Source organism: Actinia tenebrosa, unplaced genomic scaffold, assembly GCF_029948245.1.
Source record: "Actinia tenebrosa isolate PJP-AT-01 unplaced genomic scaffold, QUT_ActTen_1.0 PGA_scaffold9__36_contigs__length_13948895, whole genome shotgun sequence".
NCBI classification, from domain to species: Eukaryota; Metazoa; Cnidaria; class Anthozoa; order Actiniaria; family Actiniidae; genus Actinia; species Actinia tenebrosa.
The window spans coordinates 3,360,198-3,374,359 of record NW_028292586.1 but is presented as its reverse complement, the minus strand read 5'-3'; the positions used below and the strand labels follow the sequence as shown (position 1 = coordinate 3,374,359).

The following is a 14,162-nucleotide window of genomic DNA, read 5'->3' as shown; positions in this document are numbered from 1 at the left end:
TAAAAACGTTTTTTAAAACGATATTTATTTTTTATTGGTACGATATGCAAATTAGGTTCACAAATTTGCATCAAACAACATGAAAGCGTGAAGTTTTATTTTTTCCCTGTGAGCCATTTCTAATTAATTAATCTGTAAATCCAAAGGTTCTCGGGAACAAGATATATTTCTTGCGATGTCATCCATCGCTGTATTATAAACATTTAGGACATCTTTGCTTTTGGTGTTCCCGTATGCCATAGTATGGCCAATTCCTGGAGTCCAACATGGACTGAGCATGGGTGAATCAGGCGCCGATATTTCACGGCAAGGAGTTGTTTTCATATCTGCGGTATGTGCGCTTATCACCAAATTCGCGTAACATTTTGCGGCTCTAAAAGTAAATGAAAAGTAACATTAAAGTGTTAGCAAAAAGAATCAAATGTAAATTTTATGGGAATGAAAACGCAACATTGTAACCCATCTTTTGCAAGACTAGTAAGACTACTGAAACACCCCGTTTAACTCGCGGATTGCAAATCCGTGTATTATTTGTTCCTTTCCTACTTAGTCAGGCAAAAAGGGAAAAGGAAGCAACCGGTTGTAAAATAATGGATATATTTCAACTTGTTAAACTAACCTTTGATGATCATCGAGATGGGCTGTCTTTATGTTTTTCTTAGCTTGAATACGCTCAGCATGTTTCTTACGGCAACAAGTACACACAGCTATGTATATATAAAACAAATTCTGAATCAAAAGATCATTTATAGCAAAGATCCGCCTATATTCAACTTAAGTATGTTATACTGGCATTATGTTGATCACTGGTTGTCCGATTAAATAACTGCAATTTATCCAATCTTTTGAATGCGTTAAAAAGGGGGGAGGGGGGGGGGGGACGAAATTCAAGTTTGGGCCCCGAAACGCCAAACCAAAACCAACACAAACCGAAAAATAGCCCGCATTGCGTTTTACGTTCAGTTTAGTTTTTAGTTTTACGTTTTAGTTTGGGGGGTCTCATCCTACGCCCTTGATATACATTTGCTTAACTTTAAACTAAAAAAAGGCAGAGATGAGTGCATGTACATTAAAGATGATACTTACATGATCCGACAGCTGTAGATATACCAAATAAAAGGTGTATTTCTTCGGCCATTTGCCAATTTATAACGTGTCTTCCCGCCACGCTCGTAGTTTTACCAGAATGATTCGGGTATTGACAAGACTTCGGTGGTCGCCAGAATCTTCCTAAAAGATGCCTGTGCTTTGGACATATGGTCATGGATGCGACATGAGTTGATGATAAGCCTCTGATTCCAGCTCTCGCTAAAATCAATTCGCTTTCTGTAATATCTAAGCATTGGGACAAGTGACAGTTCACTAAATGAGCAGAAATACTAGCATTGCACTCTGATAGCACCACATGTGCGTCAGTGCCCCTACTGGATCCACATTCCGTCTGTAAGATTTCGTAAAAAGAACAACGGGTCGGCAAAGAAGACATTTCTCAACATAATACATCATTAGTTAAAAGTAGCTCGAACAAATATGACAAGGCTTCACAAGGCTTAGCTTGCTACGTAATACCATTCAGTCTGGTTTTAATTAAAAGAAATCTACAAGTTTTAGTACAAATGAACAATGCTAGCAAATCATCGAAGAAAAGAGAGAAAAGTCGCAAAGACATATCCTGGTAAAAAAACTATTTCTGTTTTGATTGGAAACATAGGGTATATAATATAGGTTCACAAGTGGAAAAAACTTCACGCTTTCATGTTGTTTGATGCAAATTTGTGAACCTAATTTGCATATCGTACCAATAAAAAATAAATATCGTTTTAAAAAACGTTTTTAAAATGTTTAAAAAGACTCAACATGCTTACTTAAAGGCAAAACTGGTATTTAATGACTTGTTTGATATACTCAGTTAGTTTTGGTTCCAAACTTGGTCTTTTTTCATCGCACCGGCAGTTATCGGTTTTGCTTAACCTGGCGAAATTTAATGAATTGCCGACTTCTTGTACGGAGCGTAAACAAGAGTACCCACAAATTTTATTTCATAAGTTTGTAGACTGGTGTTAGTGCATTTGAGCTATGATAGACTAAACTCTAGGTTAGGTCCCACTTTCGAGAAAATCGCCTTCAACTGCAGGTATTTTAGCGCCTAACGCGTTTAGGAATTTTAGTATATATATTTAAATAATCATATCTCAGTGAAAATTTTATCAAATTTAATCGTTAAAACTTTTAATTATAACCAAAAGTTATAAAATTCATGTGTAAAAGTTTTCAGTTGATTTAAGTTAGTAAAAAAATTTTGGCGGCGCCCGATATGTACAGCTTAATCGCAGCTTTCCCGACGGTGAATTTGCAAGTTTTGAGGTGTCATCGAAAACCGTCTCGTAAAGTACCTAAAAATCCGAATTGATCCAAATAAATGTGATAATTGTTCATTGCATATAATAGTGGACTTTTACTAAGAAAATCAGGAAAATCGGGGATGGGTCAAATTTTGCCTTATCCGTTCTTACACGGACAGCCTCTTAAAGTGCTTATAAGCCTTTACACAATATTTTCAGAATTGATTCTTTAAATAATGAATACATAGTTGATTGTGAAAATGTTTCGTCATTAAGGGATTTGAGTTTCACATAGGGATTTGAGTTTCACATAGGGATTCACATAAGGGATTTGAGTTATTTTGTGGCAACTTTTAATATTGAACGCTGGACATTTTTTGAAAACAAATTTGTAAGAACCTTTACGTGAGTCACGAGTAAAAGGGCGATGCTTTTAAAATACTGTAATCCAGAACGAGTGCAGTGTTGTATATTAAATGATCCCTTATGTTACGTCATAGTCATTAACATATTGGAAATATAAACCTTCGTATCTCAAAGACCCGACATTCAAATGACGAAATATTTTCACAATCAACTATTCACTATCTAAAGAATCAATTCTGAAAATATTGTGCAAAGGCTTATAAGCACTTTAATTTGACACTAAACCTGTACAAATGAATCTTTTTATTCTTAGTGATTTTACCTCTTCTTTGATTTAGTAGACAAGCCTTTTGCTTCCACGACCCAGACACTCATTCCAACATCGATTCTATGCTGCTGGTCACGAGTTGGCTGAATGGACTTCTTGATGCTAAACGTATGTTAGACACGAATACGCGGACAGGGTAAGCGAATAGACCTCCTCGGCTCGGGCGTAATATTCTCCCTTTTTAGATTACGTGTCATTCTCTAGAGTATCATTTCTTTTTTAGCAGTTGCGCTCGGTTGCCCATGAGAAGACACGTGGATATGGATACAACTCAAACGAAGAACCTTATTTTCAAGGGAATGACACGTGGTTTTAAATGGGAAACCATTTTACGCCCGAGCCGAGGAGGTCTAGAGACCTCTTGAGCTCGGGCGTAATGTTTTGCCCATTTCAGACCACGTGTTATTCTATTGAGTATCATTTCTTATTTTTGGATGCAAATGAATCAAAGAATCCTATTCTCAAAGAAATGAAACGTGGTCTGAAATAGGGGAAACAAAACATTCAAGCTAAAGACGAAACGAAGGAAAAAAGGAATGGAAGAAATGAAAAATGGTTGAAAGAGGGAAGGAGAGAGTGTAGGAAAGAAGAAAAGCGAGGATGGAATAGAAGTGAAAGCTAGATTGAGACACTACATTTATACTATATAAATTTGTAACTAACCTATTTATCCATTTGTTAAGCTCATCTGCGCTTCGACAAGAAAAGTACTTGATCTCATGTGGAGACATGACTTGAAAGCAGAACTGTTTGTGGAGGATGCTGGGGTGGATTGGACGCACGCTCACTCGACCCGAGATTGACAAATCCATAGATTGCTGTGAAACAACATCAACAACAACGTTAACAAAATGATACGACTTAAGGAGGCTGGAAAGGGTTTTGTGCCTTCACATTATGAACTAAAAAAAATTAATATGACTATAATATGACAGCAAGTAAACCAGGAAAGCCAAAGACTATAAACCAAAGATCACAATGAACATGAAAAATTGACGTAAGACGTTGCCATGACAACCTCAGAACCCTTGGTATGCCATCAAAAATGTTTATTTAAAATCATAACTCAAAATCCGAATGGTGAATTTTTTTAAAAACCGGAATATTTAAACTTTGTATCGTAATCTTCTTTTTGACAAAAAAAAAAAAAAAAAAAAAAAAAAAAAAACAATTCTGTAAAAGGGAATTCGTAAAAATCAATAAAATTTGTTTGGAATAGTTCCCTCTTACAGAATTTTTTAAAATTTTCCTTAAGTTTTTGAAAACATAAATTAAAGCCCTATGCAAAATTTGAAGAAATTTCACCGCAGAATTTTTGAGTTTTTTCAGTTTGAACATTAAAATTTATGACTACGAAAATTTTCCTTTTGCAAGTTCTACGTCATCGGACCAAGAGCGCGCGCGCGCTCAAGAAAAACCGTTTCGAGCCTCCTTAAAAAACCGAAAATCTCTAATAGTCAATGTGCACGAGCACGAATCTCTAGCACAAAGCACGATGGGAAACCGAGTACTTCACAAATCAGAACAAGTTCCCAACATCTCATCCTTTTTGCTCTATTGCTCTGAAATTTCACACTATCTTATTTTCACATACAGGAAATGATTTCGTGACGTCATCCCGTCGGTCACCAACATCGATATTACTCTATTTAACGTTTCATTTACGAACATATTCACGTTTCTTCCTACCACAGCCCCAGACGCCTTGGGTTTTTGGTTAAAAAATACTGACTCATGACGCTGAGGAAAGTAAAAATTCTATTCGTCACACGAGTAACACATCGTCACGCACGTGTCACGTAGATGTCACGTTTTGTTAAACCCATTACTAAAGACTCTGATTGTATTGCTAGTGCCTGTTTTATGTCGAAGCCTTCTATTTTCTCCTTCGGAATCAGAATTCGATTGAAAATATTCTGAAATAATTTATTTCAATGTGAATGCATAACAGCCATTTTTACGATAATAATTTATTTCCCCTTTATAGTTTATTTGTAAACTTATTTTCCCTCTCTTTTTACTAATTGTAATGATCGTTATATGTCTCTTTCGATAATTTTGTATCAAAATTTTGAAATCATGAGCAAATAAACTTGTATCTTGCATCTTTTTTAACTACTCAAACTAAGAGGAGGACAAAGTACAATTGACTTTGAACTTTTTAAAGACCTTTGCGTTTACGTGTGTCACAACGAGAAAATACAGACTTGAAAGCTTAGTCTACAGCACCAAAACATTTTAATTTTCATAGACATAGGAAAGCGGAAAACTGCATTAGAAACCTCAATAATTAAAAGTATTTGAAACACAACATGGGGTTTTCTGATGCTCGCAATGCTATTGTCTTGTATCGTGTGCATTGTCAGATATCATTATCTCGAATTACCCCCCGTATGAACTCCAACTCAAATTTAATCCCAAAGTCAAAAGTGTCAAGAAAACTTTTTGACTTGTACAAACATCGTACGAGTTTTGTAAAATGTTGATGAGTACGTGGAAAAATTCAGATATGTGTTGAGTTTCTTAGTACTCGCTCAAGAGGGTCAAAGGCTTTTTCGCAGAGTCTGAATACAGTGAGCATTTAAAATAAATTTGACCCAATTCACCAAAACAATATTATTTAAACTCTATAAGCAGCCAAGAGTCAAGAACCTCTAACAATAAGCATACTATTTCTGCTTCACAAATAAGAGAAGAAAAAAGAGTTTTCGTTGATTCTATTTCGGACAAGTTTTGATTGATATTCAGAAATATTACCAAGTCGGAACTTACCGTTGTTCTTGAGAGTTCGTACATACTCGATCTTCGACGAAGACCTCTCCGACGAGAAGGAAAAAATCGCGAGCTTACTCTCGAAAAATTCATCTTTTCTATTGAAATTTAAGTTCTTCTTGAGAAAAATTAATTTCAAAATCTCTTCTGTACTGTCTAATGACGAAACTGCTCGCTCGCTCTGCAGAAATGATTCCTTTGTGATTACGACCCCGGTGCGAGATAATTCAACCAAGTTGTTGTCAATAGTCGAGGCGTACCAAAGCGATCATTAAATTGTCAGCTCTTTTGTACTGGATTAATGGACCTTAAACAATGAATCACCTTCCAAAGTATGCAGAGCAAGGCATGTTAACTTTGTGTGTGCTTGACGGATTCAAATCACTGTTTGTCATGGGATTTTAGTGGACGTGCCCTGATGGCAATCGGATATTTCCTTGTAACGGAATCCAACTACGTCAAAGTACTTTGATAACCTGATATGCGACTGAAATAAGCGATCTTAAACTAAGGCGTCAACAGACGGGCTATTTATAACTGCCATACCTGTGGTGCTCTCATAATGTGAATATTTTACTACAGTTTGGCTGTGAATTTATAAGAGTACTTGTCAGGAATGATTTCTCCATCCTTAAGCTTATATTGTGTTGTCATTTTATTCATATTAATATTATTATTAATACTGATTAGCATGTAGATAAAAATTACGTATAATAATACTATGGCTATCATTACATTTCGTCATTATTTAATATCATTATTGTTATTAGGTGAGCCGTCGTCCGACCACCTCTCATCGACCACCTTGGACAATCTAGTAGACCGTGCACCTTTCAAAAGCAACCATTCAAATGATAGCGAGCCTGTTATAAGTCGACCACCAAAGATACTACTACACTACTAGTAAAGACCGACCAGCAAAGTAAGCGACCGTACTTATAATCGAGATAATATTCCGACCAACGAAGGAACGATAGGAAATCGCAAACTTTTCTATCCACGGTTAACACTGACAACGCTAACTAGACTCAATCCAAAAGATACAGGTCATATCGCGGACCGTACACGTATAATTGCCCGGGGATAACTGACACTGACGACATTCCGACTAACGAAGGAACGAAAGGAAATTGTTAACTTTTCTATCGGTGAGCACTGACAACGCTAACTAGACTCCAAAAGATATATACAGGTCACTGACCTTAACATCATTTTCGCTGTGTGATCTATCATAAGATTGGACCCACTCAACGGGCCCCGTCTTGAACTGTTATTTAGGATACAAGACTTTAGTTGACACAGCGTGTACTATTATTCCCGAAAGTCTCTAATGTACGGGTTAATAGGGATGCCTACCACAGGTCTTGCCATGCCATAACAATGACATCGGAAATTGTCTAAAATTTCAAACATCGAGGCAAGGGACTTTCATTTTACAGACTTGACTACCCCCATATATTCTCTTTTGGGATCCCTGTGTTAAGTTTTATGTCAGAGAAGAACTAGGAACGAGAAAGGAGGAGGAGTGGAGACAGGAAGCCCAAGAAGCAAAAAAGAAAAAGAAAACGAGTCTTATGAATTAGAGTTTGTTGGTTGGACATTCTGTATTCCATTAGAAAAACTACCCATATTTTGGCTGGTGCTCAAGCAGAGCCGGGATCGGTCTATTGACAAGTTCCCTGAAAACGAAATTAGAATTTAAATATTTTTATGAGGAGGAAGGAAAACCGAGTGAAGAACCAGATAAAACCCTCGAAGCACAGGAGAGAACCAAAAAGCAACTTGGTTCACATATGATTGCGAGTCTGAGGACCGACCCTTGACCACAGTGGTTAGAAGCAACTTCCCTACGCAAGCCAGATTCCATTGAAGCCAGAAATTTTAGCTAAAAATATCTGTGGCGGAAGTAACCAGCCTAAAATATTTGCTATGACGAAGTTATTACGTCATAACGAGAACCCCTTGGGACATTAGGTGACATTTGAGGTCTCGTCTGGTAATATTATCCCTTTTTGTTTCGGCCCTCAGGCCGAAACAGTCACTGCATTCGGTTTGCCGGACCATAATAGTCTCCGTGCGTGTCATTTAGCTGTCAGAGTTTTGGACCTAATCCAATCATATGCCGTTTCCATCATAAGCAATGGGAAAATGTAAAACATTTCACCATGCGGAGTATTTGGGAGAGTTGCGTGAGTCTTCTCTGAGGTAGTTGTGTAGACTAAAGTTATGCCCTTTCGCATGACGCCATTTTTTGGGAAAAAAATATAATATTGATTAACCCTACGACAATGCGTATTTTATTCCTAAGTCAGTATCTAGGTCCAAGTCGCCAACTAGGTAAGTCATTGAAAAGTTATCCAAAAGCTTTTGTGATTGTGCGGCAACAGTCTCAGCTACCTGTGAGCATAAGCTGAGAAAACTGGTGAGTTTATCTATGTAACTAACAGTTGATGCATATATATTTTGTGAAGCAAGCTTCCGATATGTTGTAGCTTCGTGCGCATCTGAGGACATGATTTTGCTATCAGCTATTATTTAAATTAGGTCCTATAAACAAACAGTGCGTACTTTACAACTTTAAAGATAGATTTCTATAAAATCATCAGTTTTCATTTATTAATACTCTGATTTAAAGTATAATTTCTTGGATTCGGTAATATTTTTGAAGCACCAAAAGATGTAAATTTTGAGTTGATTGGTGACGGCGCACTGGTCAAAGACAAGCCTAGTATCTTTTCGTTCGAATTGAGACTTTCGCATTTTCTTCAAGCTACGATATAAGAGCTAAATACATTTACCATAAATGTCAAAGAGCAGAATGAAGGTTTAAAAAGTATCCTACATTCAACATAGCGCGTACAGTAATGCTCATGTGCCAAAATATTTTGCACCAAGTACTCTGCTCTCTGCGATATACTCAATCATTGTTCATATCTATTGTCGGATCTCTCATTCGTTCGGCGAGACGATATATGTACGTACGTTGCCCTGTTTTCCCCCAAAACACTACGATGTTTCAAAGCAAGAACCACTAAAATCTCCAAAATGTATTTCGTCCAAGAGAATTTTATAACAAATGTTTCCATCGAAATTTGCGTAAGACTTTGCAACGTGAAAGCGTACCGCGAGATCGCTCTTGTCTGCCATTTCCAAAATACAGGAGACCCAGTCATTACCACAGCAAGACCAAAATTCTTTATTCAGCAATGCCACACAATAAATAGATAACGGGCCGAAACATCATCGCTTTCGAAGCGATATAGGCTTGTTTTGCCTGTGATGCATGATCTTTATCACTGCTAAAAAACCGTTAAAACGTACTATATATACACTCATATATACACTCCTTTCTACCACCTCTTTCTCTTTTACTCCGACGAAGGACTAGCGTCCGAAACGTCAGTAAGTTTTTTCATCTTTTCACGGTGTATAATTTACCTTTTCATCATCATTGTTTCATTAGAAACACCGACGCAGCTCACACTAGTTTTTAGCTAGTTATATCTTCTTTTCGTTAAAACGTACTGTTAGGATGAAAATATATTTATCAGATTAAAGTATGTGTGGCTTTGGGTGGGAACCCTGTGGCTTTGTGTTTGTTTAACTTGATATCATGGCGAATATCACCACTAAAGAATATCGAAGTAAAGTCTATTATTTATGAGTGGATGATAAGCAGAGAACTAGTGTTGACTGCGTCGGTGTTTCTGAATAAAACAGTAGGAATGATAGGAACTTATGGATAAATTGAATCACCGTAAGAGCTCTTACTCCGACGAAGGACTAACGTCCGAAACGTCAGTTTAACAAAGCTTCTTACGGTGATTCAATTTGTCCATAAGTTCCCACTGTTCTATTCTAAACCCCAGAGTTTTTCTCTGGGTTTCTGTACGCACGCTCTAAACCCCTCAATGACGGTTTTAACTCGTAAGATTACGGTAAGGTACTCCTGTGAAAATAGTGTATTTACAAGTCGTGCTCGATAGAAGTAATACCATTCATGTGAAAACTAACAGCAAACCTAATACGCATGCTCAATAGTGTTATCTGGGGACGAGATGGCTTACGTGCTCTTTGAATTCTGACTTATTTACAGCTAGTCTTGTTTCGCGGTTAAGATTTCCGAAAAATAATGATTAATTAAGTACTGAACGAATGCTTGCACGAGTTCAACAACCTAGACAACTTAGACCCTTATGTTTTTCAAGCATTCTCAAGAAAATATTTTTGATACATTTTCGTATGAAAACGTATACGTGTGGACCATCCCTTAAAGGCTCAGGCTTCTAGAGGCTCTCTCGCTCGAGTGCTTCTCGGACGTAGGGGGTGAGAGAGTTTCTAAAACCCAGGGTATTAAAAGCCTGAATATACACCTATTTCAATAAACGTTGTCATCGCCAAAGGCAATAGGCGATAGGTTATTCATATGGAAATGGTTTCGTTGAATACAAAGAATATTAAATCCGTCTGGTCTCAACACTAAAGTCCATGTTCTTGACGAGAATAAGACTCCGTAATCCAGAGTCTCGGAATCCGGAATCCAGCGCTTGGAATCCGGAATCCACCATAAGACCGGATTCCCTTACATGGGACGATTCCCTTACATGGGGCGAATAGAAGCAGAAACACAAGTGATTCCAGCTATTCTTGGGTCTTGAATGTCCTATCTCCTATCGCTTTTCGCCTATCGCTTACTGCCTATCGCCTTTGGCGATGACAACGTTTATCGAAATAGGTGTATATTGAAAGCAGTCTGAGTGCACTTACCACTGTAGATGATCTTCGGCGGGACTGATCCAGTGTTTCTTGGGAACGCGAGATGTGGAGGTGATCAGGGTTCAAGGCCCTGTGCGAAAACAAGAATTAACAACTAAAATTAAACAAATAAACCACGTCTTCAATCAATTTCCAGAGCAGCTTAATTTTGAGGACAAAATTAGCCATTCCGAAGATGAGAAAAAAACTGGATCGAGTTGGAACTGCAGTGCATTTTGGGACTGTTTTAGGAGATGAAATAGAAGCCATTCTGCCAATTTGTCCCTTTCTTTCTTTCTTTCTATTTTTCTTTCTTTCTTTCATTCATTCTTCCTCCCTCCCTCCCTCCCTCCCTCCCTTCCTTCCTTCCTTCCTTCCTTCCTTCCTTCCTTCCTTCCTTCCTTCCTTCCTTCCTTCCTTCCTTCCTTCCTTCCTTCCTTCCTTCTTGTCCCTTTCTTTCTTTTTTTCTTTCTTTTTCTTTAACCGCAGACTATGAGAAAACTCCTCCAAGGTCTACAAAAGACGGAAAAACCCATCTGGGACCGGGGTAAAAAGAGGCAAATGTCTAACTACATCTGGACACTTCCATAGGCGTTTTTGATTCCGAGACATTTATCCCTTATACTGATTATTGTACGAGCCTCCTGAATATCGTACAAGAGTACGCAACGCAACGTAAATTATGCAACTGACTTTGTTTGCTTGGTATAATGAAAAAAACTGAGCATAGCCTTTTGGTATTCATGTTCGTAGAAAGCGACGAAAAGCTTCAAGACGACGAGAACTTAATCGAGAGTTTTAGATTGACTTTTTTTTCTCCCGCAAACGGCAAACGTGACCACGTTTTCATAGTTTTCCTGTATTTTACTTTACCTTTTACAAACCTTCTCACCAAGCGCAAATACTCTTTTGTTTTTCTACTACTTGGACTTTTTTGCGATTCTTTTTCAGTAATTTAAAAGAATTTTTTACTGGTCAACTAACGTTTCACGTTTGCCTTGAACGTAAATCTAAAACTCTCTCTCTATTCAAAGTTTCGTAATGCCAAATATACCCTATTTTCAAAATAGTAAATGAAAAGGGTTTTTTACGAATCGATTGGACATAAGCTAGCAATATGCAAAAACATTCCTCTCAAGTGGAACTAACAATCAAATAAAATAAACATTGAATACATGGCGTACTTGGTTTGTTTGCTGAACTGTGTACTTAGATCTCAAAGCACGATGCCGAAAAGGAATGGTATTAAAAACACATACTTCGAATACACTTACCACTCGCCAATTTCACAATCATTAGTTAAATTATTTGGATTCTACTTATGTTGACCTTCTATCGATAATCTTTTAAGGATATATTTATTTCATTCTGTCGAAAAATGCAGTTGCAACATGCGACAGCATTCTTGACTTGAATAGCAAGCACAAGTGCTGTGTACTCTGTAGAACTGTACAAAAGCCGTTTTCTATACATCATATATAAACACTCTAGATTTCTTCATAGTCGTAAGGAGACTCTTGTACTACTAGAAGTTGTCTTTCAGATGCTTGTTGAGCCGTCCAACTGCGGTTCCGTAGAAAGTATTGAGGCAACTGTGTCGTATTGGTTGTCCAACTAAGTCATGAATTGGTCGAGAAAGTTCGAAAATAAAACAAAAACAAGATCAGCTACGATTTGTACAAAACCTATAGGTGTGTAGATTTGCAATGATTCTCATTGTATATGATATTTATATAAACTTTCAATCTAAATAAAAGCAAAACAAAAATGTAGTACGCGCGCGAAATCGGCGTGAAACACTAGAGTTCTGCTCTGATGACTCGTACATAGTTATGTGTTGAGAAGTGTTCAATTATATGGCTTATATGTAACTTATTTTATTAGTATTACAAAAACAGTTTCACTCGCCATTAACAGCTTAACTTACCGTTCTGAGTCGATGTAAACACTGCGTTTAGGACTACGTGACATAGTAAAGACACTAGAGTCGATCGTTTGGCAAACTCCTTCACTTTGATTGCTTTGCAGTTGTGCTGAATAAGAGTTATCTGTACGTCAAGAACTTTATATATTGTTCCTTGTAGCTAAGTCACTCTTTCATATCTCATAACGATACAGAATTGTGAAGTAAGGCAAAACAAAAGCGAACAATAAAACCTCAAGGATATTTAGGATTAAAAAGTATATCACAGCGACAAACCATTGCTTTGTTGTCAAAGTTTCTTCAGCACAATTGACTCCCAAGGGACCAATCACAAACGACTATTAATCACACATATACACCTATTCTCCTAATTACCATTTTTAATAACATTCCTTAAGTGAGCTATTAGTGATTTATTAAGGCTCGTTTACAGAACAAAGCGAAAAAGTTTTAGTTTGTCAGTCAGAATAATGACTTATTATTGGAATCGACGAAAACCAATAGAAAAAATATTTGGTTTTATGGGTTCCCTGTGACTTTCGTTATGGAATTTCAAATCACTCTGACATCGTGCATATTTCACACGCTAGATAACTATAGATTGACTTGAGATATTTTGTCCAGTTACAGTTTAACCTTCTGTTAACCGATCCTAAAGCTAAACTGAGAATTTCTATATGTAAGCATCACGCATCTTTGATTTGAAATGTTTCCCGTATTTTCATTTGGATATAATTACTTGGATGAAAGGCAATTAAAGCAAGGGCGGATCTAAAGTCGGTTAAGGGTGTGGCTAGCAACGCCGTATCACAGCATTAATTAATACACAAATATAGCTAAATTGGAAATTAAAATAAATAAATAAATAAATAATAATAATAATAATTACAATAATAATAATATTGATAATGAGAATGAGAATGATGATGATGATGATGAGGATGAGGATGATGATGATGATGGTGATGATGATGATGATGATGATGATGGTGGTGATGATGATGATGATGATGATGATGATGATGATAATGAGTTCATAGTTATAACTTCACCTAACTATGCAATCAGTGGCGGGATGCTCGTAATGGAAAATAACTAACGAACAAAAAGAAAAAGAAAATGAAAACATTTACATATAAAAGAAAAAAAACAAAAAACTACACATGTATCCGCCTTTAAGGCCGACAAATAATTCTAATTACATTAGATTTACATGACGTTACTCACTGATATTTCATGATAAACTCCGCAGTATCAATAGTCTGGACAGAAACGCTGTTAGACCTAGTGTGCGATCTGATCCCATTAGCTAATCGTCTAGGAAACTCCTGGAAAATAAACACAATGCTATCATTAGATTTCTAAATTCATATTTAATTTTGTAATTAGTGTAATTATCTTATCAATCAATCGTACACAGGCAACTAATTACGGCGGGTAGCTTTAAAGCAGTTTTTATGACTGTGAAAGCCTCGTTGCCGTATGCGTGGCTTGCCGCAACCATAATGCTTTCATATGAAGGTTCGTTGTTAGCTTCCCTGCTAGCAGAGCCTATTTTCCTTTTGTTTTGGTTGTGAGAGAAAAATAGACTCCGCCGATGTAGGACGTTATTTTTGTCGCGCATGCGTGGCGTAACTTAGCAACGCTGCCATGATTTTGACAGCCACTCTCGTCA

The 14,162-nt window shown here is 37.0% G+C and overlaps 2 protein-coding genes across 4 annotated transcripts in view; both read right to left on the bottom strand.

Moving 5' to 3' along the window:
* LOC116298274 (ras/Rap GTPase-activating protein SynGAP) overlaps positions 1-14,162 on the bottom strand; it is a 34,182-nt gene that overhangs the window by 17,254 nt on the left and 2,766 nt on the right. The window contains exons 5-8 of one of the 3 annotated variants that reach the window (XM_031706663.2): positions 13,715-13,815; positions 10,576-10,654; positions 3,700-3,854; positions 3,031-3,138 (exon numbers count right to left, since the gene is read on the bottom strand). In XM_031706663.2, coding sequence (XP_031562523.2) covers positions 3,031-3,138; positions 3,700-3,854; positions 10,576-10,654; positions 13,715-13,815 — 443 coding nt within the window. Of the gene's footprint in view, positions 1-3,030; positions 3,139-3,699; positions 3,855-5,808; positions 6,205-10,575; positions 10,655-12,490; positions 12,739-13,714; positions 13,816-14,162 lie in introns of those variants that run through there. The other 2 variants (XM_031706664.2, XM_031706665.2) reach the window with 2 other exon arrangements.
* On the bottom strand, positions 41-1,721 carry LOC148904496 (uncharacterized). Its single transcript, XM_089025143.1, has 3 exons — positions 1,087-1,721; positions 620-707; positions 41-373 (listed from the first exon to the last, which is right to left on the bottom strand). The coding sequence occupies exons 1-3, from the start codon at positions 1,484-1,486 to the stop codon at positions 124-126; spliced, it is 738 nt and encodes a 245-aa protein (XP_088881269.1). The 5' UTR covers positions 1,487-1,721; the 3' UTR covers positions 41-123.

What these genes read in the sequence shown, in the direction of transcription:
- LOC148904496 (XM_089025143.1), bottom strand. Translation starts at nt 1,486, where the DNA reads ATGTCTTCTTTGCCGACCCGTTGTTCTTTTTACGAAATCTTACAGACG. An exon ending in ATCTACAGCTGTCGGATCAT is followed by an intron (nt 708 to 1,086) that starts GTAAGTATCATC and finishes ATATATACATAG; the next exon opens with CTGTGTGTACTTGTTGCCGT. An exon ending in CATCTCGATGATCATCAAAG is followed by an intron (nt 374 to 619) that starts GTTAGTTTAACA and finishes ATTTACTTTTAG; the next exon opens with AGCCGCAAAATGTTACGCGA.